The sequence below is a fragment of the Verticillium alfalfae genome, genomic scaffold (genome assembly GCF_000150825.1).
Source record: "Verticillium alfalfae VaMs.102 supercont1.6 genomic scaffold, whole genome shotgun sequence".
In the NCBI taxonomy this organism is placed as follows: Eukaryota; Fungi; Ascomycota; class Sordariomycetes; order Glomerellales; family Plectosphaerellaceae; genus Verticillium; species Verticillium alfalfae.
Window position 1 is genome coordinate 396234 of NW_003315033.1, and position 25800 is coordinate 422033.

General features: G+C 55.6%; 11 protein-coding genes across 11 annotated transcripts in view; 4 read left to right on the plus strand and 7 right to left on the minus strand.

Annotated features, from left to right (window-relative positions):
* Positions 1–424: 424 nt before the first annotated feature.
* VDBG_05216 (NADH-ubiquinone oxidoreductase 78 kDa subunit) lies at positions 425–2972 on the minus strand (the record flags this gene model as incomplete). Its single annotated transcript, XM_003004057.1, has 8 exons — positions 425–542; positions 599–1299; positions 1393–1566; positions 1638–2502; positions 2546–2591; positions 2679–2714; positions 2773–2796; positions 2858–2972. 8 exons carry the CDS (start codon positions 2970–2972, stop codon positions 425–427), a joined length of 2079 nt encoding a protein of 692 aa, XP_003004103.1.
* Positions 2973–4987: 2015 nt separating this feature from the next.
* Positions 4988–6273, plus strand: VDBG_05217 (ribonuclease Trv; the record flags this gene model as incomplete). The annotated part of the gene is made up of 2 exons (XM_003004058.1): positions 4988–5214; positions 5262–6273. The coding sequence occupies 2 exons, from the start codon at positions 4988–4990 to the stop codon at positions 6271–6273; spliced, it is 1239 nt and encodes a 412-aa protein (XP_003004104.1).
* A 145-nt stretch (positions 6274–6418) lies between these two features.
* On the minus strand, positions 6419–8019 carry VDBG_05218 (urg3; the record flags this gene model as incomplete). Its single annotated transcript, XM_003004059.1, has 4 exons — positions 6419–7178; positions 7250–7411; positions 7480–7807; positions 7864–8019. 4 exons carry the CDS (start codon positions 8017–8019, stop codon positions 6544–6546), a joined length of 1281 nt encoding a protein of 426 aa, XP_003004105.1.
* A 458-nt stretch (positions 8020–8477) lies between these two features.
* On the minus strand, positions 8478–9143 carry VDBG_05219 (conserved hypothetical protein; the record flags this gene model as incomplete). Its single annotated transcript, XM_003004060.1, has 1 exon — positions 8478–9143. The coding sequence occupies one exon, from the start codon at positions 9141–9143 to the stop codon at positions 8478–8480; it is 666 nt and encodes a 221-aa protein (XP_003004106.1).
* Positions 9144–10386: 1243 nt separating this feature from the next.
* On the minus strand, positions 10387–11406 carry VDBG_05220 (conserved hypothetical protein; the record flags this gene model as incomplete). The annotated part of the gene is made up of 3 exons (XM_003004061.1): positions 10387–10936; positions 11008–11305; positions 11391–11406. 3 exons carry the CDS (start codon positions 11404–11406, stop codon positions 10387–10389), a joined length of 864 nt encoding a protein of 287 aa, XP_003004107.1.
* Positions 11407–12046: 640 nt separating this feature from the next.
* VDBG_05221 (ribonuclease) lies at positions 12047–13573 on the minus strand (the record flags this gene model as incomplete). The annotated part of the gene is made up of 2 exons (XM_003004062.1): positions 12047–13086; positions 13144–13573. The coding sequence occupies 2 exons, from the start codon at positions 13474–13476 to the stop codon at positions 12139–12141; spliced, it is 1281 nt and encodes a 426-aa protein (XP_003004108.1).
* A 232-nt stretch (positions 13574–13805) lies between these two features.
* Positions 13806–14356, plus strand: VDBG_05222 (mitochondrial 37S ribosomal protein RSM27; the record flags this gene model as incomplete). The annotated part of the gene is made up of 4 exons (XM_003004063.1): positions 13806–13844; positions 13894–14099; positions 14156–14202; positions 14256–14356. The coding sequence occupies 4 exons, from the start codon at positions 13806–13808 to the stop codon at positions 14276–14278; spliced, it is 315 nt and encodes a 104-aa protein (XP_003004109.1).
* A 1131-nt stretch (positions 14357–15487) lies between these two features.
* On the plus strand, positions 15488–18194 carry VDBG_05223 (meiotic coiled-coil protein; the record flags this gene model as incomplete). The annotated part of the gene is made up of 4 exons (XM_003004064.1): positions 15488–15619; positions 15899–16894; positions 16970–17596; positions 17658–18194. The coding sequence occupies 4 exons, from the start codon at positions 15488–15490 to the stop codon at positions 18192–18194; spliced, it is 2292 nt and encodes a 763-aa protein (XP_003004110.1).
* Positions 18195–19038: 844 nt separating this feature from the next.
* On the minus strand, positions 19039–19918 carry VDBG_05224 (conserved hypothetical protein; the record flags this gene model as incomplete). The annotated part of the gene is made up of 3 exons (XM_003004065.1): positions 19039–19164; positions 19254–19733; positions 19802–19918. 3 exons carry the CDS (start codon positions 19916–19918, stop codon positions 19039–19041), a joined length of 723 nt encoding a protein of 240 aa, XP_003004111.1.
* Positions 19919–20455: 537 nt separating this feature from the next.
* VDBG_05225 (phosphatase) lies at positions 20456–22409 on the plus strand (the record flags this gene model as incomplete). The annotated part of the gene is made up of 2 exons (XM_003004066.1): positions 20456–21138; positions 21269–22409. 2 exons carry the CDS (start codon positions 20456–20458, stop codon positions 22407–22409), a joined length of 1824 nt encoding a protein of 607 aa, XP_003004112.1.
* Positions 22410–23150: 741 nt separating this feature from the next.
* VDBG_05226 (conserved hypothetical protein) overlaps positions 23151–25800 on the minus strand; it is a gene marked incomplete at both ends in the record, with an annotated part of 3505 nt that continues 855 nt past the window's right edge. Inside the window, one exon of the mRNA XM_003004067.1 lies at positions 23151–25709. Within this exon, the coding sequence (XP_003004113.1) occupies positions 23151–25709 (2559 nt within the window). The remainder of the gene's footprint in view (positions 25710–25800) is intronic.

A 25800-nucleotide genomic window follows, 5' to 3' on the forward strand; every position in this document is an offset into this window, starting at 1 on the left:
GGCCCATGCAGTGCAGCTGCAGCTCGTAGTGCGTAGAAGCATCGTCTTCCTCTCAACTCGTAAAAGGGCAGACCTGTAATAGACACGACTGTACATGTGCATGAGTCCCACAACCGACGCACGTGTCGGTCATCATCCACCATCGGGATTTGCCGTGTCAGCACATCGTGAAAGCACATCGTCCGCGAACAGCATAGGTGTAAAGTAAAGCTTGAACGACTCCAACACGGGCGTATTTACTTCTTCCGCTCTTCCTCGGCCCTGCTTCGCCGCCACGACCACGCCCTCGCACCTCTTATATGTACAAGCAACGCGACGAACAACCCGGACAAAGGAGCTTTTCGTTCTTCGGAAACCCTTTCCTCCCCCTCCCCCGCTCCATACTTCAAGGTGCCTTAATTGGTGCATTCGCTCCCGATGCTCTTTACGCTCCGTACGCAACCTGGCCCATCGGCCTGTCCTCCTCCATGCCGGGCGCCATAAAGTTGGTCCTCGGGTCGCCGGTGGCCTTGGAAGCCGAAACACGGGCCATCGTTGGTGAGCTGTTCATCGTGTTAGCAGTGACTTGATCGAGGCGAGGGCACGGATTCCGACTTACCTCCTCGAGATGACGTCTGTGAAGTAAAAGTTGTCGATGACCTTCTTGAGAGGGGCACCGGTGGGCTTGGCGCCCTTGTTCTGGTCTACCAGCTGCACCTTGCTGAGCTGCTGCAGAGAGACGGGCTCCACGACATCATAGGCGGCCAGCGCAGGGCTGATCTCGGCCATGCGGTCACGGACCTGGGACACGTCGTCATACGTCAGGGGGACGCCGAGGAACTCAGAGGCGGCACGGAGGATCTTCCAATCTGTCCTGGAGGCACCGGGGAGCGAGGTGGCGGCACGGGTCATCTGAACACGGCCCTCGGTGTTGATGTAGGTGCCAGCCTTCTCGGTGTAGGCGGCGCCGGGCAGAACAATATCGGCGATCTCGGCACCGCGGTCACCGTGGTGGCCCTGGTACACGACAAAGGCGTCCTTGGGAATGTCGGCAGCGTCGAACTCATCGGCACCAAGGAGCCAGACGAACTTGGGCTTGGTCGCAGCAACCTCGGCCGAGGGGGTGACGAAACCAACCTCAAAAGCACCAGCCCTCGAGGCGGCACGCTGCAGAACGTTGTAGCCGTTCCACTCGGGGGTGATGAAGTTGGCGGCGTTCTTATCGACAAAGGTGCCGACGGTCTCGTAGAAGGCCTTGGCGTCAGCGTGGTCGGTGACGCCAGAGCCGACGATGATCATGGGGTTCTTGGCAGCCTGGAGCTTCTTGCCGAAGGGGCCGCGAGAGCCTTCTCAGAGCGGCGTGGTCGGTCCGAGGTGCTCGAACTCGAAGGTCGAGTCCCATGTCTCGCCAACAACGCCAATCTCGAGGTCGGAGCGCAGCCACTGCTTCCTGATGCGGGCGTTCAGGACAGCGGCCTCGTGCCTGGGGTTGCTGCCGACAATGAGGATGGCGTCAGCCACCTCGATACCGGCAATTTGCGAGTTGAAGAGGTAGTTGGAGCGAACGTCAACACCGTGGGAGATGGGCTGGCTGCCGGAAAGGCATGTCAAGGGCGAGGTTGTCGGAACCGAGCTTGTTGGCCCAGGTCCTTCATGACAACGAGGGACTCGACCTCGGTCAGCTCACCGGCAATGGCCTTGAACTCGTTGGCCTTGGGCTGGAGGGTCTGGTAGGCGCGGCCAATCTCGGTGAGGGCCTGCTCCCAGTCGGCGGGCTCGAACTTGCCGTTGCGGCGAACGAGGGGCATGGTAAGTCGCTGGGTCTTGAGGCCGTCGCAGGCGAATCGGGTCTTGTCGTTGATCCACTCCTCGTTGACGTCGTCGTTGAGCCTAGGCAGGATACGCATGACCTCCAGTCCCCTAGAGTCAACGCGAATGTTGGAACCGAGAGCATCGAGAACGTCGATGGATTCGGAGTGCTTCAGCTCCCACGGCCTCGCGCGGAAAGCGTAAGGCTTGGAAGTCAGGGCACCGACGGGGCACAGGTCGATCACGTTGCCGGACAGTTCGGTGTTCAGGCTCTGCTCGAGGTAGGTACCAATCTGCAGATCGTTGCCACGGCCGATCGAGCCAAGCTCGGGAGCACCGGCGATGTCGTTGGCGAATCGGACGCAACGCGTGCAGTGAATGCACCTGTTCATGGACGTCTTGATGAGAGGGCCAATGTTCTTGTCCTCGACAGCACGCTTGCCGCCAATCTCGTGGAAGCGGCCCCTGTCGCCACCGTATCGCATAGACTGGTCCTGAAGATCACACTCGCCGCCCTGGTCGCAGACGGGGCAGTCGAGGGGGTGGTTGGCCAGAAGGAACTCCATGACACCCTCGCGAGCCTTGTGGGTGAGAGGCGAGTTGGTCTTGACGACCATGCCAGGCTGGACGGGCCAGGCGCACGACGCAACGGGCTTCGGGGCCTTCTCGACTTCGACCAAGCACATACGGCAGTTTCCGGCAATCATGAGCTTCCTGTGTGTATTTGTCAGATTTCGATTCGAAGGGAATTTCGGACGGGGTTCGGTAGGCAACGGGATCGATCGTACTCATGGTAACAATATCTACGCAAACGTGTCAGCAAGGATTCTCGCATGAGGTGATGGCAAGGGAGAAGCATGTTGGGGACACATACCTAGGAATGGTCACACCAGCCTTTTCGCAGGCTTGGATGAGAGCAGAGCCAGCTATCCCTTTTGGTCAGCAAAAGACGACTCGCCTGGCAGGCCACATGGTCTTAATCACCTTCTATCGAAACCTTCTTGCCATCTAGTTACGGGTCAGCTACTTTGTCAAGGCCAATTGGATGGTCGGGATGGCGTTTTCATACCAATTGTGAGCTCGACTTCGGCATTTCGCTGGGTGGTGGAGGCAAAGGTGCGCGAGGCATTGGCGGCCTGCCGGCCAGTCCGCCAAGCCGAACGAGCCAGAGTATGCCGGAGCATCGTGTCGCCCTGACGGAGTAGAGGTGTAGATGGCGAACGGGAGGGGTGTTCGGCGGGAAGGGTGGGAGGCAAGTCGTGATGTACAGGTCGTCAGGTCGTTGACGTCTCGAGGAATCCGGATGCTCTCCGGGTCAGTTTGGTGGCGCTAGCGTCGCGATTAATTTACATCAATGCTGATTGGTCCACCGGCTTTGTGAGCACACGGCTGCCTGAGGCCATCACGAGGAGCTCCACCCGCCGCCCATATCACTGCAAAATTTCCGTGCGCCGCGACGTATGGCTTTCTCTTTTCCTCTTTTCTTCCTTAGAATTGTTTGGACTCATTTTATCGTAGGAAAGCTTGCCCGCGCTGTTCTGCAGCGTTTCACTCGAGCCTTCCTCTATCTTGTGTCCTAGACGAATGCAACACGCCGATTATGGAAGCATGGGAGAATACCTCAATGACCGCTGCCTCTTACCGCCGGTCGTTACATACCAAAGTGAAGCCGTGATTGAATGCACTTGAAGTCACCTTGACGATGTCTGCAGACTGTTGTGATCAATGCCAATTCCTGGCGTTGATATGCCATAACGTAGGGGGAAAAGTGCCTACGTCACTGCCGACCGCTGAGGCAGTGTGATTCTGGCCCAGCTCTACAATATCCTGGAAGCATCTCTCGGGGTGCGGTCAAACGAACCGCTCAACTGGGTGCTCCTGAAGGATCCCGCGAGTTGGAGCTGGTCTGGCATTCATCTGCGTCCATGGTTGGTCGGATGCATCAAGCACGCTGTTTCCTCGTGAGACCTGATCTAGTGAAGTCGCTCACCATCAGCCATCAGCTACAACTGAGACAGTCCCCTCAGCACCCGTGTCGCCTAGCCCCTCTGGCAGCAGCGAGTCATACAGCTTCTGAGTCGTTGTCAGAACCAATCCAGAATAGACATAACAACTCGATGGGCAAGGTGAGTATCTCGGGTCATGTATTGTGCCTTCAGTATAAGCTTGACAACACCAAAATGCATCAGAAAGCAGCAATGGCAAGCACCATTCTGCATTTATCCTACTCGCCCAGTCAACCGGCAGAAAGTTCGTCTTTAGTGAACGCAAGTGATAGTAAACACACAACTGATACACTTGTCTCACATGAGGTAGACGCAATGGAAACGAGGCATCTTGAAAGTAAAGTATCATTGCTCATGTGTCACGCCGGCTTCTCGTCTAGAATTTGACTCGGCAAGATCCTAGGTCATCCACTTACATCAACTGCCATACTTCAGCTCGGCCTGATCATACACAAGCTTCCATCCAGGCATTTCATGGGAACGGGCATTCCGGGATCGTGCCTTCGCTACCACCTAAGCCACGACAGCCTCTTATACTCCACAGAGATAGTGCAGGGTTATGCCAACCACATCGGTCTTGAATGGCAACATTTAGTCCTCCGATCCAGTTCAACTCTCCGTATTCCCCAGACTTCGAATCTCTTGGCTCTGAAAACGCCTCGAATTCCGTGTGTTTTGGTTCCGGAAAATGTCAGGACATGGGACCCGTTACTCCAACGTTTGATTGAAACCTCGCACTCTGCATAGGTAGTTGCGGGCTTCTTAGCCTAATTGAGCCCCGTTCCTCGCCCTCTAGTTGCCGATAGCCGGTTCCCGCTTTGCCCACGACCAATCGAGCACCACTTCCCAGGCACTCACCTTCCTGAAGTGACAAGTCTGCCGTTAGCTCAGCACGTGGGTTTGGGATTGAAGGTTCAGTGATAAGATGTGGTTGGGATGTGAGCCGATCTGCCGGCGCGAGGCGTTAGCACGAGGCGATATCTACGACTCTGAATCGTGGGCAATGACAATCCGGCAGAAGCTGGGCCTAGCGTCGCATGCAATCAGCGTCTATATCGGCGGAGGCCGACGTCGATGGCCCCTGAACACGATGCCTATAAGTTGAATCGTGCCGACAGGCACTCCAGTGACTGTAGATCGTCAGTCCGAGAGCGCAGTATATTGGTCCACGTCGGTTCTCACTCCTCTTCAACATGCACACGCGAAAGTCCATTTTCAGTGCCAGTCTGGCCATGAGCGGCGCTTTGTCTGCGAACTCACTCCTCTGCCCTTCAGATAACCCCCAGAGCTGCCACAACACGACAGCTTTCGCGAACGCGTGCTGTTTCAGTGCTCCGGGAGGCCAGATCCTGCAAACACAATTCTGGGACAGCAACCCCGCCACAGGCCCGGATGATTCGTGGACCATCCATGGCCTCTGGTATGTCATTCGCAGAATCAACGTCGACACGTCTCTGACTTTCACAGGCCGGACAACTGCGATGGCACGTACGAGCAGTTCTGCGCCCCCGAGCGGGAGTACACTAACATCACAGCCATCTTGGCTGCCGAGTCTCCGTGCTCACTGAAATACATGGAGACGTTCTGGAAGGACCAAAACGGCAACGACGAAAGCTTTTGGGAGCATGAGTTCAACAAGCACGGCACGTGCATGAACACGCTGGAGCCGAGCTGCTACCCAGGCTACACGCCTGGCCAGGAGGTGGTCGACTACGTCAAGAAGACCATTCAGGTGTTCAAGACGCTCCCATCTTACGAATGGCTGAAGAAAGCTGGAATCGTCCCGTCGGAGACCGTGACCTACACCCTGGACCAGATCCAGACTGTCCTCACCGCCCACCATGGCCACAACGTCATTATCAACTGCAACAAGAATAAGGAGCTCAATGAGCTCTGGTACCACTTCAACGTCAAGGGGTCCATTCAAACAGGCGTGTTCGTACCTGTAGACCCCGTCGGCTCGCCTTCGTCTTGCCCCAAGGAGGGAATCAAGTACCTGCCAAAGAAGAAGGCTGGAGCAACAACCCCGGCTGCCACGACCACGGCGGCCTCTACCTTGAGCACCGTTCTCACATCCGCGGCCGGCTCTACTTCTACTACCGCAAACCCATCCTCCATCTCTGGAAAGGGCCACCTTTTCGCAACCTCGTCTGGCGTGTCGAGCCCCGGCTTCCTCGTCTCCGGCGGCAACTGGTACCGCGGCGGCGGCACCCCGGCCACCTTCACGGCCACACCTGCTGCGGGGGGTTCATTCACTCTCACCTCCAGCAAGGGGAACTGCGCTGTGCAGGAGAACGCGTCGCTGCTGTGCGCGTCCTCTGTCGCCACTGGGTCCTCGTTCGGCTACGACGGTACGTTCTTGACGTACGCCGGCGCATCTGTGTTCTACACTGCCGAGGTCCCGGCTGGAAACACGCAGAGCACCGTCTTCACGAAGGCGAATGCTGTCACTCTGCAGTTCACGTGGACCGCGGCGTAGCTGGATCACCGGAAATCACTTGTAGACATCGTGTAGGACTTTGAGTAGTCACTGTGCAGCTGTCGAAAAGATGTTTAACATGAGAGCTTGCGGGAAGCAAAAAAAAGGGCTGGATCGCTGGGTAACCATCACAGTACATATCATAAGTAAATAAATGCACCAGGATTCTGAACATGATAGAGAGGCTTCACTAAACGGCCGATGGCAGATAGTTGCGCTTGATTCCCAACATTTGGCTTGCCGGTGCGCGGTGCTCGGCATACAAGCGACCTAGAATACAGTGCCATCGCTTTTGATGAGGATGGGGCTTGACTTGGTTTGCGGTCGGCGCTGCGCCGCGACCTCACGCCCAGACTTCCAGGTGCCGGCCTCAAGCAGTTGAGCCATGCTCAGCTGCACGCCCTCGCCCATGCGAGACGGGAGTCTACCGTAGAGCAGATCGATCAGCACGAGTGTCATGGCCCTCCACTCGACGATGACGTCGTCCCCCGCTTCGAATAGCGGGAGTTCCTCGCCCGACGCCGCCAGACCTCGCTCGAGAGTCTCCTTTTTCAGGACGAGCACGCCCATGTCCACGAACAAACCGCCGTTTCGGTATTCTGGCAGGGCGGTCAGGCAGTCTGCGTTGGTCCACTCTAGGCCCAAGACCCTCTGGAATGGGACCATGAGAGAGTAAGTGAGCCACTGTGTGAGCTTGTGAAAGGGTTGGATGTTTTCGGCGGCCGCATCGGAAGCGCCTGGTGCCCCGCCCGTTCGCAGAGTGCTCAAGGGCCAGGCATCCCCAATGGGCGTGCCGCCGATTGTCGTCCGATCTTTCGGCCACGCAGGAATGAGGAGTGTCTGCAGTACATCCCAGAGGAAAAGAATGTCAAGTTTGGCATCGCCTGAGGCCTTGATCAGATAGTCTATGGAAACCATTAGCCATGAAGCATGTTCCGTTAATACTAGAAAGGCGAATGTTTACCAACTAGCAGACCTGGTCGGCCTGATTCTCCGAACACGTCGGGATGGGCGAGCAGTGACTGTCCAAGGCTCCTGAGGAGGGCGGCACGTGAGTCGACGCCTAGCATAGGGTTGTCGTTGGTTACCTGGAAACCCTCTGCGAGCGCACTCGTCTCCAATTGCTGCAAGCCCTTGCCTGACAAGCAGTATTAGTTCAAGGTCAACAAGATAGCATATGGTGAGTGTGGTGGTGGGTGGGGTTACCGTCGACTATCGGAGCAGATGCATCCTTCGATCCAGTGAAAGCCAAGGAGTTGAACATGTGCAGGCTGGCTACCGCGATACCCTCGCTTCGCTCGTAGACCTCGCCCGTCTCAGCCTCTTTGTACCGCCAATGATCACCTGCGCCAGCATCGAGAAGTACGGAGACGAAGAAGAGGTCAATGAGGCGGCGGGTCAGCTCCTTTTCATCGCTGCCCTCGTTCGTCCACTTCTCGATGAGTTTGGCGATCCGTGGTACATTACCGACCTCGAAATGCTGCCAACGGCCGTGAGGCGGGATCGTGTGGAATCTGTCGGGACCAAAGTCGCGCTGGCATCCATTCGTCAGATTGCACAAGATGTATTCAAAGGATCTTGAATGCCAACCTTGATGACAGAGGCCACAAAATCGACAACATCATCCAGCTTGTCTTCCCGAAGATCAAAATGGCTTAGTTTTCCGGCCTTGGCAACATCTCCAACAATCTTGGCGCGCTCGCGGACTGCGCGGAGAGAAAGGAGGTATTTGATGTCTGAACTCATGTTGAAGGAAATACTGAGATGAGTTCAAGCCGTCTGGTCACGTTGGCAGTGACGATGTATTAGTAGCGAGCGTAGGGGGACCCCGCACTTGGCTGTCAAGATAAGGGGGCAGTTCCCCGGGCAGGTCGGGCAACTCCGAACACCACCATAGATAGCTCCCTGTAGCGGCCGTGTCTCAGGTGCTGGTGGACACCGCCAGCGTGCACCCTTTTGCTGGTGATGCCCAACGACGACCTAACCCAGATGTGACACCAAGTCTCACCAATAGAGGATGACAGAGGAGCCAGCCGACTTGTCTAATTGAGGTCTGTTTCTCAGGCACACTCCAGCTCGCACGGCACAATGGAATTTCCTGTGGTGCAAGCCAGCGTCTCTAGCATTCTCAGCTGTCAAGTCTTTCTCCGGGACACGAACATGCCAGCAGCAGAAACTGTACGATCGCGTCGTGATAACGACTTCTAAGCGCTCTCGGTGCGTCGTCGAGCTTCTTCCTGTGCTGTCCGCGTCTTCGATGCCCTTTCTCTTCCTTCCTCAGCCTCAAGCTGTTTCTTGTAAACCTCCCTTACTTTGGCCATCATGCTGTCGAATCCATCGAGGTTGCTCATAGCACCCTCAGCCGTCGTCAGCAGCTGGTGCACTGTCTGCTCTCTTGCCGTTCGTGGCCACTGGCAAAGAGTAACGGGAGGCAACGGGCGGTGCACCCCATAATCCCGCGTGGGATCCTTAGGCGCCATGACGTTCTGCATCATCATGTCGACTAGACTTTTGTCCAGCGGCGGCGGGGTCTGGGCGCCTTGCGCTGCCTCGTTCATGCGTGCGGCCTGCAGGACGCGTTGCTGCTCGCGGCGGAAGAGAAAGATGATGTTGGCCTTCACATCTTCTGCGTGACTGTCGATGCGCTGGATGACGAGTCGGAGACGATCCGCTTCGGTCTTGGGATTGCTGACAGAACTTGTGAGGATTGACTCCTTGAGTGGGACGAAGATCGCTGGTGATATGCTGTCGAGAGGCGGGATGAGGTCTTCGTCAATCGACGCTGCGGGGCCTCCACCGTTGCGCGAGCTGTATGAGCGACGTGGTGAGAGAGGGCCCTCGTCGTGACCCTGAGCGTTGTGTAACGACATGAGCGGAGGAGCCAACAGAGGGCTGCCCAAAATTGCAAAGAAGGCGGGGGAAGGCAAACGACTGTGCCTTAATGATGATATGTGCGATGACCGTATGCCTTAAGTGCGACAGAGTTCGACAGCAGCGGAGTAATTTTCCAAGAACAGCATCCTCAGGCGTATAGCTTGAGAACAACCAAATTGAAAAAGGTCGACCAGAAGGCCCTCAAAGACCGACCATGGCGTTACGTCGTTCGAAGACTCGATGTGATACTACCCTTCTGAAGTTGGAAGGAAGTAAGTGAGAGTTTGTTAGAGATGGTCAAGGCCAGGACGGAACCAAAAAGTGGAAACAGGCTTGTCGTATTGGGCAGGAGTGCTCCTGAAGACACCTGCAACGCATCTCACAGATACCAAAACCGAACGCAAAGACCATCAACACAACATAATCATAATGCTCGCTACAGAAACCTTCCTGATGAACTCTTATCTATTCATCAGTCTAATGCACTCAGCCAGTACTTGGAATACTTAGACATGTGATTGTGGTAATGTTACAACGGATCAAGTCCAACGAAACACACCCCTCCGACGACAACAACCCGGCGACTGGTGCAGGTTCCCGTCCAATGTATCCTAACCAAACAAAAAAGTCGCACGTGTGTGTAATGGCTTCTCTCCTGGCACGAGCGAGGACCCTCGCTATTATCAGCAAGTCCTTAGTCTGCAACACACTTGGGACTGGTGCATGCCTGTGCCTGTTTCTCGTGTAAGTCTGCCTCCAGTGACCGGATTGTCAAGCTTTAGGCAAGACGACTGGGGACAACGATAGCTCGCAGCTGTCATACGCAGCCAAACCGGAGACCCTGTCGTCAAGCTCAACCGTTCTATCCGATGCTCTTTCATCCTTTACTGGCATACCAGGCGGTAGGTCTGGAGCTCGAACTAGCCAAACCAGGATCGACTGGCAGAGGTGCGCCAAGCTCGGAAGCTGGCATGCTGTCTGTATATCGTTTGTACTCGCGGTACAGGCTTAGTGATTCTGGGGAAGTCGGTCGGGTCACGCCCTTGAGGCGCGCCTGTTTGATGGTCGGCATGAACTTGGTGGGTCTACGCCGTATAGTATCTCGGGTGGCGTCGCGTGCTGCTGCCCGCACTCAGGCGTAGTCAAGCAGACGGAGGGGAGCGGGATTCACAACCACCCCACAGCCCGGACGTTGGAGATGATCTCCGTATGGGCGCCTGTGAAGAGGAACCCAGGACGTCACCTTGATGGGAGGACGTTCCGCACGTACTCCCGGGCCAGTTTGAGACCAGCACGGACGAGGTCCTCAAGCCGCCGGTCCTTTCGCTTCCGCATCCACAGCAGAATGAAGGCCAGGAGGATAATGTCGATAGCAAGATGCTTCATGATCATCCAGACCAGCCATCCCAGCCAGGCGGGGATGCTTCGCTCTTTTTTGAACCTCCACTCTCTTCCTGTTGTGATCTGCTCGCGTAGAGCCGCTACCTCGGCTGACATTTTGACCAGCGCATTCTCGACGCTCCGGGACCATTTCGAGCTTTTCTTCGGTGCATCATCTTCTTCCTCGCCGTCTTCCTCTGCAATCGCTTGCCGTCGTGACTCCCTTTCCGCGGCATCGTCTTCGCTCATTGGGCTCAGTACTCTGAGCGGCCCTTCGGTTCCACTTGTAGGCTGGGTGAATCGACGGCCGACAAATTGGTCAGATCCTTTCGACGACGAGGCGCTGGGGCTATTATTCTTGATTTGATTCCACACAAATTCGAGTTCGGCAACGAGTTCTTTCGCGTCTCTGATCATGGGTTGTTAGCCGTGACCTCGGGCCGAGGGGGGTGGAGGTGAGGAGGAGCAGGTATGGCTTACGGTGTCGTGGCGTAGCGATGCATCGTCTCAATCAGAGCCTCGATGTACCGCCTCTTTGCCTCCGTCTTGCCCAGGCCACTCTGTGCGTTCCAAGCATCCCACTTGTCCTTCTCCCGCTGGAGCTCGTCGCCGGACAGCCCCGCGCCAGCAGCGGGGCGTTCCATGACGCCATCGACGTCGCCCTCCATGGCTTGCTTGTAGAGACCGTAGAGCCGGAGTCTGTCGGAGGGTGGTGGCCGGGAGGCACCGGTCTTTGGTATCTTCTTGACGGTGTTCAAGGCGTGGACGAACACGCGATCTGCCCGATCTTGTTAGCCTGGTTCTTTTCAAAATGGGGGGCCCGTCGAGATGCAGGCGGATGCGAAGAGAGACTGGACACTCACCTACTGAGTCGGCCATGATGGCGACTTGAAAGAACAGACACGGTTGTGATACAAGAGCGCGATCAGTGCGGACGTTTGGTAAACAACCGATGAATCCGAGAGCCGAGGTGACGGCAACCGTCAATGCGGGACGCGTAGATAACGATGGGTGGGATAGATGTGGTTTAGGTGCACGATTGGCTTGGAGTCGCAGACTCTGTCGATGTAACCAGGAATTGGTGTATTAGAAAGATCCACATGCTAATGGGAGGATAGGAATTATGAACGCCTTTGCAACAATCAAAAGGAGAGGATCCAAAGTGTTAGATCCCCCCGGACATGTTCTGTGCCAGGGCGGGCCGCAGGCCCCTGTAGCTTTGCCCCAACAAGCAGGCCACTTGGGTCGGGAATGATTTGCCTCGGCGCAGAGACGCCGCATCCACTCTCGACCCCGAATCCCACCCGAGGACCCTGTTATGTAATCAACACTATCCCCCGGACACGTGAAGGCGTCCCTCTTCCCCATGGGGAATACTTTCCGGCAACTTGGATTGAAGATTTCACAAAGTGGTCACTCTGGCATTGGCATTGCGCTACCTGCTTTCACATGCATGTATGTGGTCGCTTAGCTGAGGTCTCGGTATGGATCAAATCTGAGAGACCTGAGGCGGCGCACTGAGGCAGGGTCGATGACGATGAGATGGCTATAGAATCAAACCTATGGGCGGGCCAGGGCTTTAGGTCCGTTTTGATAGTGTATGCCCGGTTCCTATGGCTCTTGATCGTCATCATCCTCGCCAGCTGCGGCCTTCGCAGCTTGCAACGCCTGCTTCTTCTCGCTGTACTTTTTGATCATGGCCTTGTTGTCAAGGGCCATCTGCGCCGCCTTTTGCCCAGCTTCCTTCTTGTTGATGTCCGTGCCTTTTCCAAGCCACTTGTTCTTCTCACCCCAGCCATCAAGGTACAGGTTTACACCATGGACAGTCAGGCGCTTGTTGAACTTATCGAACTTGGGACCGCTGATGTCATCTTCATATCGGAGGCTGATGCCCTTTGCGCCGATAAGTTGGCCCAAGCGAACCTTCGCATTTAGGACCTTATCCGGAAGAAGAGACTGGTCGCCCATTTCCAGAACAGCTCTATGTTCGGGCTTGTTTGAGATGGTCGAGATCTGGTGCTTGATCGTCATGCTGAACAGAGCCTTCAGCCACTCCCCGGCGCGTTGCAACCCGTTTTCTGGGTCTGAGAGGATGACAGCTGCGACATATGATTCAAAAACATCCCCGGGAACCTTCTTCCACTTCTCCTTGGACGCTTTGACTTCCTCTGGCGCCCTGACGCGATCGACGAGGCCGTACTGAGCTGAATACTGTCCGAGGTTCGCATTACAAATGAGAAGCTCCCGCAATTGAGATAATTTTCCAGATGAGAAGCCTCCGAAAGTACGGAACAGCAGGGATGACGAGATGATTTCAGCATATGCGTCACCAAGCCACTCGAGGCGCTCATAATTCAGGCCAGGTCCAACGGTGTAGTGTGTGAAAACCGCAGTCTCAAGCTTGGGGTCGCAGATGGCCGGCAACGGCGGCAAGGAACTTGCAATCTCATCGGTAGCAAAGGCTGACAGCATGAGGGGCGAGGGGATAGGTGAGCACGCCGGCGCAGAAGTAGATGGCTTTGGCGGGTGAATTGTCCTGTCGTCAGCATGCGTGTTACTCTATGAAAGGAAGGGTGAGCATCATCGACATAAATGAAGCGGCGGAGATGAACGTACAGATTGATTTTCTTTCGAAGCCTCTGGCGCGGCGTCTGCTGAGGCGACCTCTTCTCCAGCGAAGGCCTTAATGGAAGGCAGAACGTCTTGGCACGTGCCTTGTAATTTCGTTGTGAGTTTCTCTCGTCGCCGAATATCAGAACTTGAGTCTCCTGCCTGCAACGCGCTTCTCAAATCCTCGATCCTCTTGACCAGTTTGTTGGCATGCGCGAGCATGACATTGAGGGGTTCGATGTCATCTTTGGGCGGGCCATCGACATGAGGGCGCTTGCTAGACCCTGGCCGACCTTGCAGCTCATGCGTCGGGCCTTCTTCGCGTGTTCTTTTCGACATTGTGAATGATCGCAGATTTTGGGTCTGCTTCGAAAAGAGAAGCCCCTGCAGTTTCGGCAAACGATAGATTTCCCTCAAAGAAAATTGTGAACTTGATGATTTCAGTATTGAAAATAATTGACGATGTTCGCCCGGATGAAGATTGTACATGAAATGCATCTATAGAATCTATGCATCTGTCCCATATGTCGTTAGCAGGATAAATCAACTTACCGGATGATGAATGGTGGATCCGTCGCGTCACTTGGGCCAACCAGGCGAATTCGAGATTCGAGGTCGATCGCAAACTCGAACTCCATCTCGACAACGCTCTGCTCTGTGACGACAAGATGAGTGTTCCACGCGCCAGGTTGCTGGACCTGATGAAGGTATATGAACTCCGGGACGGGTCAATGAAAACTTGTCTGACATCAACAGGCCCAATGCCAGATCTTCGCGACGACATATAACCCCGAGGGCGTTCGAATGGGTAACAAGGTCCTCCGCCAACGACTCAAGGGCCCAGCTCTCGCATCCTATTACCCCCGAAAAGTCGTCGACATTCATACAGTCATGAAGTCGTTCGGACCTCACCTCACAACATTCGACTTGAAGAACGAGGAGCGTCTAGATCACATCGCTTCGTACGTTGGGCCAATGCAGAAGGCAATCTCGGACGGCATGCTGACCGATAGAACAGACTCAAAGCTCGGGGGAAGGGCGCACCTACGAAAAAGAAGACAAAGTGTCAGTTTCTCTCCATGAGCGAACCTTTGTGATAGGTACTAACAACGCCATAGCCCCGCCGAAGTCCAGAAAATAAATGTATACCACACGAAGCGATCGAGTCTAGACACTTTGTACAATACTGTCCAACAATATTTTACCCTACTGTTCTCTCAGAGCCCCCAGAACTCTGCTTCTGTCATGTTGACAGCGTTTCGTGCTTATGCCAGTGGGTGTTGATCGTGGTACGACCTCAGTTAGGGGTCGTGGTATGCGCACAGCGATGCCGGCCAGGCCTTACACATTGAACCGGCGTAACTGGCATGGACCTCTGCTGAATTTTTGCAACTGAGCTTAGTAGAACTCTTAGGGTCGCTTTTGACTCTGGGACGCCAGCTGGGATGGTGATGCTTGAGTTGCTCAGCTCATATGAACACATCATCCAGGGGTGTGTGCCTTGCGCAGTTGATGAGACTGTGAAGGCTGATACTTCATCCTTGCTACGACCCAGCGCGTCTCTCGCTAGGTGGACGTAAAAACACTCCTACCCCTTTCCGGCCTGTGGTGTATGCTGGCCTGGCGGTGCATCCGATTATCATCACGGCCATAGACACGGATCATTTAATGTTGCCTGTTGCTAAATGCTCAGTGTCTGGTAACGGGGTGCTTCCCTGCGTCGCGTTAACTGTCTCCAGCCCACCTAGCATCACACCAGCCCTCTCGCGCTCCTTCCTGACAACAAAGACGCCCAGCAGAAAGCATTCACTGGAAAGTGGTTCTAGGTCACTTTCTCTTCGGCCCAGGCATGGCCATTGAGATCACATTCCATCGTGCCTTACGTCAACCTTGTGAAGCTCGGTCCCAATATCACACGCGCGAACCAGCCTACGCATCACCAACAGCAACCGAGTTTTCTCTCACCGGGGGCGTCACCAAGATTCTAGTCATATCACGGGGTTTCCGCTGCTGCCCGTGAGAAGCTGGTGTGCAGCCTGTTTCGAGGGACAGACCTCTCCGTCTTGCAAATCTAACTCGTACTCAGCCTTGGAATTGCACTGTATTGCGACCGCTCCTTCCTCGTCGGAAACAAAGTATGCACGCCATGACCCGCCTGCCCTTTCCTGCTTCACCTTTCTCCTCCCACTAACCTCTGCTTTCGTTCGCAGCTATACCCAACCGACCCGCATATTACCTTCTGTACGCCCGTCACGCAGGAAATTGTCTCCGCCCCCATCCTAGAGGTATACGCGTGCGCGCAACACTCTCCTTCTCGCTGAAGTCGATTGATCGTTCTTGACGGATCACAATGTCCGACACATCGACCGAATTCAGTCCCTCGCCGGCACGCCGGCCTGCCCGATTCACAGCCAAGGGTGGTCTAAAGCCTCCTGACAAGAAACTTCACCTGCCCACCAAGTGTGCCCTTCCTTCCAACCAGGTACGTATTCTCACATGATGAAATTCATCTCCCCTTGGTAGTCCTGCACCGGACCAAGCGGCTCTATCCCGGCCTGACGCAACCCCTGTGGTTCGTTCTTGCCTTTTTCAACAACAGTGCCTGATTTGGAATTCAAAGGCTCTATCTCGCACCGGACCAGCAATCATCGTCACTTCTCCGCCTGCCCCCACCAATAGCACTCAGGTCAGTAGCATGCCATCTCATCAAGCCAACTTCTCCCCTCATTCTATTCCTCTACTGATCATTCCGCACCGACAGGACAACATCAAGCCCTTGAGCCTCACCGAACAGCTCCTTGCCCGTCTTTCTGAGCAGGAGGAGCGCTTTACGCAGCAGCGGAAAGCCCTTAAAGACACGTCTGGTTCCACTGACTTCTACTCTCGTGGCCTTCTCAAGATGGCGAGCAGCAACTCTCTCCCCGTCACTCCTACGGTCGGAGAGCATCACGCCCCTAACCCAACTACCCGACCCGCCAGTGTCGACCAGAAGGAGGCCAAGTCTATGGACGATGAAGTTGCTCGTCTCAAGGCCGAGCTAGCCCAGGCCCACAACAAGATCTCTTGTCTCGACCAGGAGCTCGTCCAGAAGCGGGAGGCTGTCCCCATGAAGTTGGAAGTTAACACTCAGAAGGCCAATTTCTCGGCTGTCGATTTCGTCGGCCGTCCCTCGTCTGCCGGCTTCAGGCGCGGTAATGGCTGGAACTCTCCTGATGCTGTTTACCTTGGCGGCGGCGATGCCATGAACGATAACATCAGCGATCGCTCGCGTGGTGGCTGGAGCTCTTCCAAAACTCCTTGGCAGGTGGCCAACTACGCCATCACTGAGCCTAGCCCGATCAACAATCACGTTGGCGGTGGTGTTGCGCTCTACAACAACAGCATGGATGTCAACAGTTCGTACCGCATGTTGGACAATGTACAACCGGAGAGGCTCGCTCCAGAGCCAGACCTCTATGTTCGCAATCACGGTGGCCGACGCGGCAACAACAACAACATTGGTGGTCGCTATCCCTCCTATTCGTATGGTGGCAATGGCTATACCCAGAGCAACTACGCCACTACTACGTATGCCACCAGTAACTACGCTCCCAGCAGCTATGGTGGCTACAGTCCCACCCCCAATCAGTTTGACCCCGCCATCGGGCACAAGAACAACGTTGAGGTGCCTCTGTATCCCACTTATAACCCGTCGAACAGGACTGGGCTCTCACCTCATGCTCTGGAGTTTCACTCCAACACGAGCTGGAAGGATGAGGTACGTATTGCGAAACATAGCCTGAGCCCTGCTTGGCACTCTCGTTCGGGACTGACTGGTCATGGCGCCCGTCAGGCTACTGCTGCCGAGGGACAGACCTTTCTTCCCACTACCGAGCCCATGAACTATCGCCGCCTCCTGGACAAGAACGCGTCGTGCGACTGGAATTACATTGTCGACAAGATTGTATGCCACAATGACCAGCAGGCCTCAATCTTCCTCCAGCAGAAACTCAAGGTGGGCACTCCTGACCAGAAATATGACATCGTCGAGGCTATCATTGCCCAAGCCTATGCTCTGATGGTCAATCGCTTTGGCAATTTCTTGGTTCAGCGCTGTTTCGAGCATGGTACTCCCGAGCAGGTTGTCAAGATTGCTGAAGCTATTCGTGGTCACACCCTGAACCTCTCGATGGACCCATTCGGCTGCCACGTTGTCCAGAAGGCTTTCGACGCCGTTCCCGAGGAATACAAAGCTATCATGGTCCAGGAGCTTCTCCGCCGGATCCCTGAGACCGTCATCCACCGCTATGCTTGTCACGTGTGGCAGAAGCTCTTCGAGCTGCGTTGGTCCGAGACTCCCCCTCAGATCATGAAGTATGTCAACGAATCTCTTCGTGGCATGTGGCATGAGGTCGCTCTCGGTGAGACGGGTAGTCTAGTTGTTCAAAACATATTTGAGAACTGTCTCGAAGAGGACAAGGTACGATAATTTCCATGTCCGTTGCTATCTTGCCGACTACGAGCTGACCTTTGACACACAGCGACCCTGCATCGAGGAGGTCCTCATCAACATTGACATTGTCGCCCATGGCCAGTTTGGCAACTGGTGTATCCAGCATATCTGCGAGCATGGTGCCCCGCCTGACCGCAGCCGTGCCATCGATCATGTCATCCGCTACGCGTCTGAGTACAGTACCGACCAATTTGCGTCCAAGGTCGTCGAGAAGTGCCTCAAGATTGGAGGCCCCGAATTCCTTGGCCGTTACCTTGATCGCGTTTGCGAAGGTCGTCGAGACCGCCCGCGTATTCCGTTGATCGACATTTCGAGCGATCAGTACGGCAACTACCTGGTCCAGTACATTCTCACTCATGCGGGCCCCCAGCACCGCGAAATGGTGCAGGCTCACATTCGAAAACACATGGTCTCTCTGCGTGGCTCCAAATTCGGCTCCCGTGTTGGTATGCTCTGCACCAACCCCGCTGTCGTCACCCGACCTGGTCCTGGCGTCGGGCCTGGCATGCCTCGCATGGGTGGTGGTAGTGCTGGCCACCGTGGCTTCGGCAACCCCTATCGCTAGCGAATGCGCAGCCTGCGCCGAGTTTGCAGCTTCTCGCTCCATGCTTCGGCTGTACATCCTTTGATCTTCTGGTTCGATCGCCCGACGTCTGCCAGAACTTTGGGCCTTCCCACTTCTCTGTCTTTCGCGCCGTCTGCTACCGTTCTTCTTTTCACATGGTCTCGCTTTTAACTTCTTCGCGGCAACAAGTTATGCGTCCCTTTTCGCAACATATTCCGTTGCAGCTTCTACCAGATTCACAAGTCATCGTACACTGGACCAGCTACCGCCGGCCCTAGTGCTTTGGACAAATCATGGTTACGAATGGTTTTGCAGTACTTGGTGATACTGCACCTTTTTGGAGCCCTATTCGGGAGGCTTGATGGTACATGAGAACGCCAGCCAGCAATATTTTTATGAGTTTCCTCTGTCGTGGTTGGTACGTTGTGGCCCACGGTCAGGATTTCTGCGCTCTCCCAGCCAACCTAGTTGGTAGGAAGTGTGAATTACCTGAATATACTGGATGAAGGAATGAGAATGATGACGCGAGAATGGAAACAATTATCATGTACGAATATTTGCGGCTATCAGGCACACCTGGTCCGCAACCTCAGCTGCTGAGGGCATATTTTCGGAAGCCTGTAATTAAAACTTGATAGCCTAGCCTGCCTGTGTCGTGTCTCGCGTGGTGTCTCCATGTATTTCGACTGTTCTGGTGCTTCCAACTGTCACTCTGATTCTTTGTCAACTGGCATGGGTAATAAGCTGACTGACTATCGGTAAAGTTTTTTTGGCTCGTGATAATAATGCACATTTGGAATGTGGTATCCCGCCAACTCTGCTAGTCATCGTCTTGACGTGCCTCTCAGGCGTCAAGTGGTGGGAAGCTGGCATCAACTACTGCCGGTGCTCCCTCTGCGGCCGGCGCAGGGTCAAGGTTCTTCTCCCATGGCTTCTTCGGCGCAGCTCTCGCGCCGAAAGGCTTCACGGCCTGAGGAATCGATAGTGTCAGTCAGGCGGAACAGGATGTGGATCAGGCCAGAGGGCAGAAACGAGAGAAGCTCTAGCGGCCTGACTTACGGGATCTCTGACAACGGTGTCCGGGATCTCAACGATCCCGGGGATGGGCAGGCCCTGCTGTATCCTCTGCAGCATCTCGGCGAAACCCATGGGATAGGCGGGCTGGTCGGCGCTCCCCGACTGCGCAGCCGGAGCGGCAGTGGGCTGGGACTTGTCGACATAGAGGTCTGCTTTGGGGGCGGAGGACTGCCACGCCGGCACGCCGGATGGTGCCGCTGCTGGCCCTGCCGGCGCGTCTCCTTTTGCGGCCTCTGAGGTAGAGTGAGATGCGGTGGTTGCCTGGTGGGCATACTCCTCCGGTAAGATGTCGGGTGGCGTGTGCTTGGGGTGATCTTCGAGCCAGGTCTTGTACTGGGCAAAGTCTATGCGCACGCCGACGCGCTGGGCATAATAAAAGATGCGAGCGTGGAGGGCCAGCTCTGCAGGCTCGCCGCGGGGGTTCGATGTGTTTGGGTCGCCCAGGATGGCCGAGAGCCCGGACTATTTTGAGACGATGCGTGTTAGTGAACAGCCAGGGGGCGAGGATACTAGTGAGGGGCTCGCAGTACCAGGAAGTTTTTGTCTTTGGTCCAAGGATATGTGTCGAAAGCCTTGAACGTTCCGTCTGCATCATCTATGGCCCTGATGCGCTCCGCACCTGCAAGCGAGGGCTCTGCTTGCGACATTTTTGCTGCTGTTCTGATGAGATGTGATTCAAAGTATGCCGAGGCTTGGCTAGGCCTGTGATGTTGGGGTTGGCGTCATGAGACGGGCTCTCGGTGAGAGAGTGAGCTCGAGCTCGGTGAGAGGGGAAGTGGGACAGATTGATAAGGCGATAAGCGGCGCCGAGCGTTATGCTGTGCTGTGCATCATCGGGTGCCTGTCTTGTAGGGACATGAGGAATCGAACTGTCACACACGTCTAAACCATCAGCCAGCAAACCGGGCATTCTTTGACGGAAAAGTCCATTGCGACTATCTCCACCCTGCGGCGGCTTATCAAGATAAGAATCAAGTCATCCTGATCTGCCGAGTAGACGCAAGGTCACAAGGAAGCCTCACCACGAAGCCGCACGTGATCTCCTTTCGTGGCCTCCAATCCAGCCACGGTCTTCATCTTCCGTCTCGGGCTCCATCGCCGAGTCGCAACGCTCCGGTTTTCTCTCCTCATTCCAGGCCCAGGATCCTCCGATCCTTGTCTACGTATCCTCCACCACCAATCCGATGCATCGCGCAGCCACCAGAGCGCTCCGTACGACCTACCGATGTACGGCGCGAACCTTGACTCGCAGTAGTCGACGAGGCCTCCTTCTGCCCCAACAGCCCTCTGCCGCCGTCGCCTACGGTGCTCGCCACTATCATCGCAACCCCGCGCGGTCGCCTCAGCACGCCGGCCACGCCATCGAGCCTCTCAAGTCCTCCATGTATATCCGCCGCTTCTCTGCCGCCCTCCGTCTCCGGCCTCGTCGGTTACGGCGCTTGGTACACCTACAACGGCAACGGTACCGCCAACGACAGCACGACGCTGTGGCCCGAAAGCTTTGTGACGACGGACCAGTGACGCCGCAGCCCCGACGCGGACGGTGCCTCGTCATCGGTGCCGGCGAGTTGCATACGGGCGCCTACGTGGGCGAGGGTCCCATTTCCAAGACGACGGGCAACGACGGCAAGAGGGTTGTGGAGATGATCACCCCCGACCAGGCGACGGAGAAGCTGCGCAAGACGGAGCAGTCCTACTTCGTCAACAGAGGACAGGGTGTTCTGCGCTACGACCTGGTTCAGCTGCCGAGCAACGACCCCATCGAGGATGACCACGCGGAGAAGATTGTCGAGGTTCCCGGCCGCAACGGAGCCTCAGACGTGCCCAACAGTGACTGGATGTTCTGGGGCGTCTTTGACGGCCACTCGTAAGATCATGTTCTGAGCAAGGATGACAGGGACACGTGAGCTAACCAATGCAGCGGATGGACGACATCGGCGAAACTCCGCCAAACGCTGATCAACACAGTGGCAAACGAGCTCAACGATACTTACAAGGCAGCGCCTGGCCACTCCCCTGCCGCCGAGGCTGTCGAGGCCGCCATCAAGGCAGGTTTCACCAAGCTCGACGACGAGATTGTCCACCAGAGTGTTGAAAAGGTTCTCAAGTCTGGCTCCAAGACTATGGCCGCTGAGCTCCTCCCAACCCGCTCTCTCTGGCTCCTGCGCCCTCCTCTCCTTCTACGACAGCCGCTCCAAGCTTCTCCGCGTCGCTTGCACCGGTGACTCGCGCGCTGTCCTCGGCCGGCGCTCTGACTCGGGCAAGTGGACCGCCACGGCCCTCTCCGTCGACCAGACGGCAGCAACCCCGACGAGCCGCGCGCATGCCCAAAGCTGCCCCCGGGCAAGGACTGAGTCTTCCACAACGAAAGCGTCCTCGGCGGTCTCGAACCGACAAAAAACATTTGGCGACGCTACCTACAAGTGGAGCCGTGACATCTCGATGCGCCTTCGCCAGGCCTTCTTCGGCCGCACCCCGTCTCCGCTGCTCAAGACGCCGCCCTACGTGACGGCCGAGCCCGTTGTGACGACGACAAAAGTCAACCCCGAGAACGGCGACTTCCTTGTCCTCGCCACGGACGGCCTCTGGGAGATGTTGACAAACGAGGAAGTCGTCGGCCTCGTCGGCAAGTGGATCGAGACGCAGGCCAGCGGCTCGTCGTCCAACTCGCAGTTCGACTCGACCTGGGCCCGCATCTTCGGCTCGGGCAACAAGCCCCAGCTCCCCGTCGAGCACGCCAAGGGCCAGGACGTCGGCGGCCAGAAGACGCCCATCCGCCTGCAGCAGTGGGGCATATCCCCCGACGCGCCCGAGCGTTTTTGTCGTCAAGGACAAGAACGTCGCCACGCACCTCGTGCGCAACGCTCTCGGCGGCAAGAACGAGGGAGCAGGGTCACCCGCGCTTCTAACGCTGCCCGCCCCCTTTTCCCGACGGTACCGGTACGTCGTCCCCGCCTTCCCCCTTTTGCCCCTGGCATGCCTCCCGTGCTTCTTGTAGCCCGAGTGCTAACGAACCATGTCTACAGCGACGATCTGACCGTCCAGGTCATCTTCTTCGGCAACGGCAGCAAGACGGGCGAGGTCGTTGCCAACCTGGAAGCAACGGCGCCCGAGGAGCCCGTCAAGGCGAAGCTGTAACGAGCCCCTTTTTTTTGCATCCCTAACCCCCTTCCCGTCGAGAAGCCACACTTTGATTTGTTGTGGCTGCTTTTTGTTTCTTCAGAAGGAAAAGCGCGGCGTTTCGCTGGATAGAGAGGCTGCGCGGCGCGGCATGGAGCACGGGTGCGAGGGCACGCCATCTTCGCGCATCTTGGGTGGTGGAGGAGGGTGTCGTCGTGGTCATTGTAACATAAACAGCGTGTCCTTGTTTTCTCTCTCTACGAATACAAGATCGACTGCTGCACGGCAGCGTTCGAATATTGTCATTATGCTTCGGCCATTTCCAGTATTAAAAGTCAGCTCGCTGCCGTGTTTCGTGACGGGTGGTCCTCTTGGTAAGTCGGAACCTGATCACAGAGTCTTTAGTGGAAAACTGTCCCTTTTCATCCACGTTCGGGTAGCTCATGGTGAGCAGCTTTTAATTGCGTTGCGTTTGACCTGAAGTCAAGCTACGCGTTTCTTCCTTTCCTACCCATAGCTCTTCTATCGATACAGCCTTTCCCGTAGCCTCCTCCACCAGTCTCACTGTTGGTACAGACAATCTGGCAGCTCGACCCGACCTGTCACCCCCGAGCTAAACAGACTCTTCTTGATGGTTCATGCTTGACAATCTTGAGTACCGTGCCCTGCAATACGCTGAACGCCATGGTCTCCCCGCCCAGCGAGCTATCTCTCTTTTCCTAGCATCTCGTCCGCCACTTACTCCATCGCACCCATGTCTCAAGCCAGCCGAGCCGTTTCGTCAGAATCAGATGGAACTTCCCATCCGTGCGCTAATGCTGACCGCTTGAACGCCACGATAGCTTCATCAATGCCATAATCAGCAACCCTCGCCTGGTAGGGGGCTGGGTAGTCCAACCTCGCTGGATGCGGGTCCTCGCTAGACATCGCCATGCGGACCTGTACCAGGACATTCTCGAGGCTCGTGGCAGGAGACCATCCCGAGTTGGTCAGCAGCTCCATGCACATGGCGCCGCCGTTTGTGACGTGTCCCCCTCCGCCGGCCATGAAAGGCAGGAACCGAGGACGGATCACCCGCACAAAGGGCGGCGACAGAGGAAACGAGCGGCCGAATCGCAGCTCAAGAACAACAGACCGAGCACCCGCACTCTTCATGTCTCGGGCGAGACGGAGCATAGGGTCAAAGCTGTGCAGCTCGACGATCCAATGGAACAGGTTTTCGATGCTGTTGAAGTCAATATACCACCCCAACTCGTGGAGTGGTGTCGTCGCCTGGATCTTTTGCAGCTTCTTCAATTCATGGCCCAGTGCCCGTCGACCACTGTCCATGGCCCAGGTGGGGACTGGAAGCTTAGGGAGAGACTTTATGTCAAGCGTTCCTGGTCGGAAGTCGGTTTTTCTGGAATTCAAGATGACAGCAGTTGTTGACGTAGCTTCCGGTCCACCATTTTCGGGGCCGATGTCTCCCACCCATTTTTCAAAATCGCAATCTTCCACAGAAGAATCGCCAGTCTCGACATCATCGAGAACCACATTCTCAATCGGGCTTGTGAGTTGTTGGCTTAGACGTGCGCCTGAGGAAGCTGTTTCGGGAATACCAACTGGGGCGCCGGCGCCGCTCATCTCCAACATTCTGGTCAAGGGGCCATATACCCGGTATTTGGGATCCTGTTTGAGATAGGCGGTGCCCGGTGCAACAGGAACCAGCTCAATGTCATCCTGGGGCCGCATAGCCGGGGCCGTGGCACTCTGTACAATCAGATATCGACACTGTATCCAGTCGACATCCGCAATGACATAGTGCGGGTTGGTACTGACGAACGCATCGGGGTTATTCACAATCTCACAAAGGCTGATGACAGATAATGGCTGTAGCTGTGACCTGACCCAACCATACGTGCCTGTATATGCGGGTGGTGCTGCGTAGCAGCTGCTCGTTTCCCAATACGGGCTGAAGTAGACGCCGTTGCCGAATGTTCGACCATTGACAACCCTAGAGAAGTCCAGGCCTTGGCGAATAATGCTGTGCCAGTTTCCCAAGGAACTTCCATGCCAAGCAAAGATCGTAGGGGCCGCTTTGGTCAATGAATTAGCTCTGACCGCCTCGATCAACCGCTGCTCCTTGTCTGGAGATCCTTGAGCAAATCGAAACTGGACGCATCGTGTGGAAATACCAGATAGCTTCTCGCACGCTCTACTCGACATGCTGTCTGTTGCGATGTTATCTGCAGAATCGATTTGCACAATCATGGATCGATTGGACGCAATGATCCACCTCAGCAGTGCCAGCGATGGTTTACCCATGCCAGGACAGTCTTCAATGGCGGCATTTGGCTTGCTCATGAGGTGTTGGCGCATGGTTTCAACGGCAGGCAAGCTACCAGTGATCAAGGCTAGAGAATGCGCCCTTTGATACGGGTTAAGCTCGCTGAGCTCATGTTCGAAAGGGTGTATGAAGTAGTCCTTTTTACCATCAACATGAATCGACGGATCAACTTTTGTAGAAGCTCCACTTGTTTGAGACGAAGAAGTGCTAGGGATGGTTGCGAAGCACTTGAACATGATTGCGTCCTCAGCGTAGTCGAAAGATACTACGACGCAGTGATAAGTATCGAATCCAGCATCCAGTGACAAAGTTTCCACTCTGGCTAGGAGAAAGACATCCCCCAGCTTCAGAGAGGATACTACCTCACTAATTGTACCATCCGTGCGGGTTCGGAACAATTGACGCTGACTGAAGTTGACGATACATTGATTGGAATCTTCATCAATTGCTCTTGAGAAGATCGGCAACGGAAGGAGCAGATTCAACCCATCAGGAAATTCCCGGAGCTTATTTTGCTGCAAGCTAATCATGAAGAATGTGATGAGGAGGTCGACGACAAGGGGTTGGCTAAAAATCTGATGTTCGATACTGGGGCCGAAGCCAAGAGACATGTACTGGTAGAGACACAGGGAATTGTCGCACACATAAGGGGTGATGCCGGCAAAGCGTCCGAAATCTTGAGATGGCAAACCATGCAGTACTTTGTACAATTGACAAAAGTAACGCAGCGCGAACTGCATGGCAAACAAGGGGAGAATGCGCTCATGCTTCGCGTTAGACAGGTTGGATATCTCCAGCAGGCCAAAAAAGCCAAATTCAGGGTTTCGGGTGAGGTAGTCTTGGTTGAGTTTGTAGGGCGCGGTGGGAGAGATGAGCACTTCAGCCTCCTGTCTGCCGCCACAGCTTCCGGGGCACTCGTAAGACCCTGAAGGTGGTCGCTCTTCGAATGGGCTAGCATTTCCAGGCTGCGCGTGATCCCATGATAGATTGGACTGGATTCGTAGCAATAACAATGCAGCAAATTCTTGTTCCATCCACAGATCCAACGAGTTTGACATGTAGAGGCGATCGAAATCGTCGTTG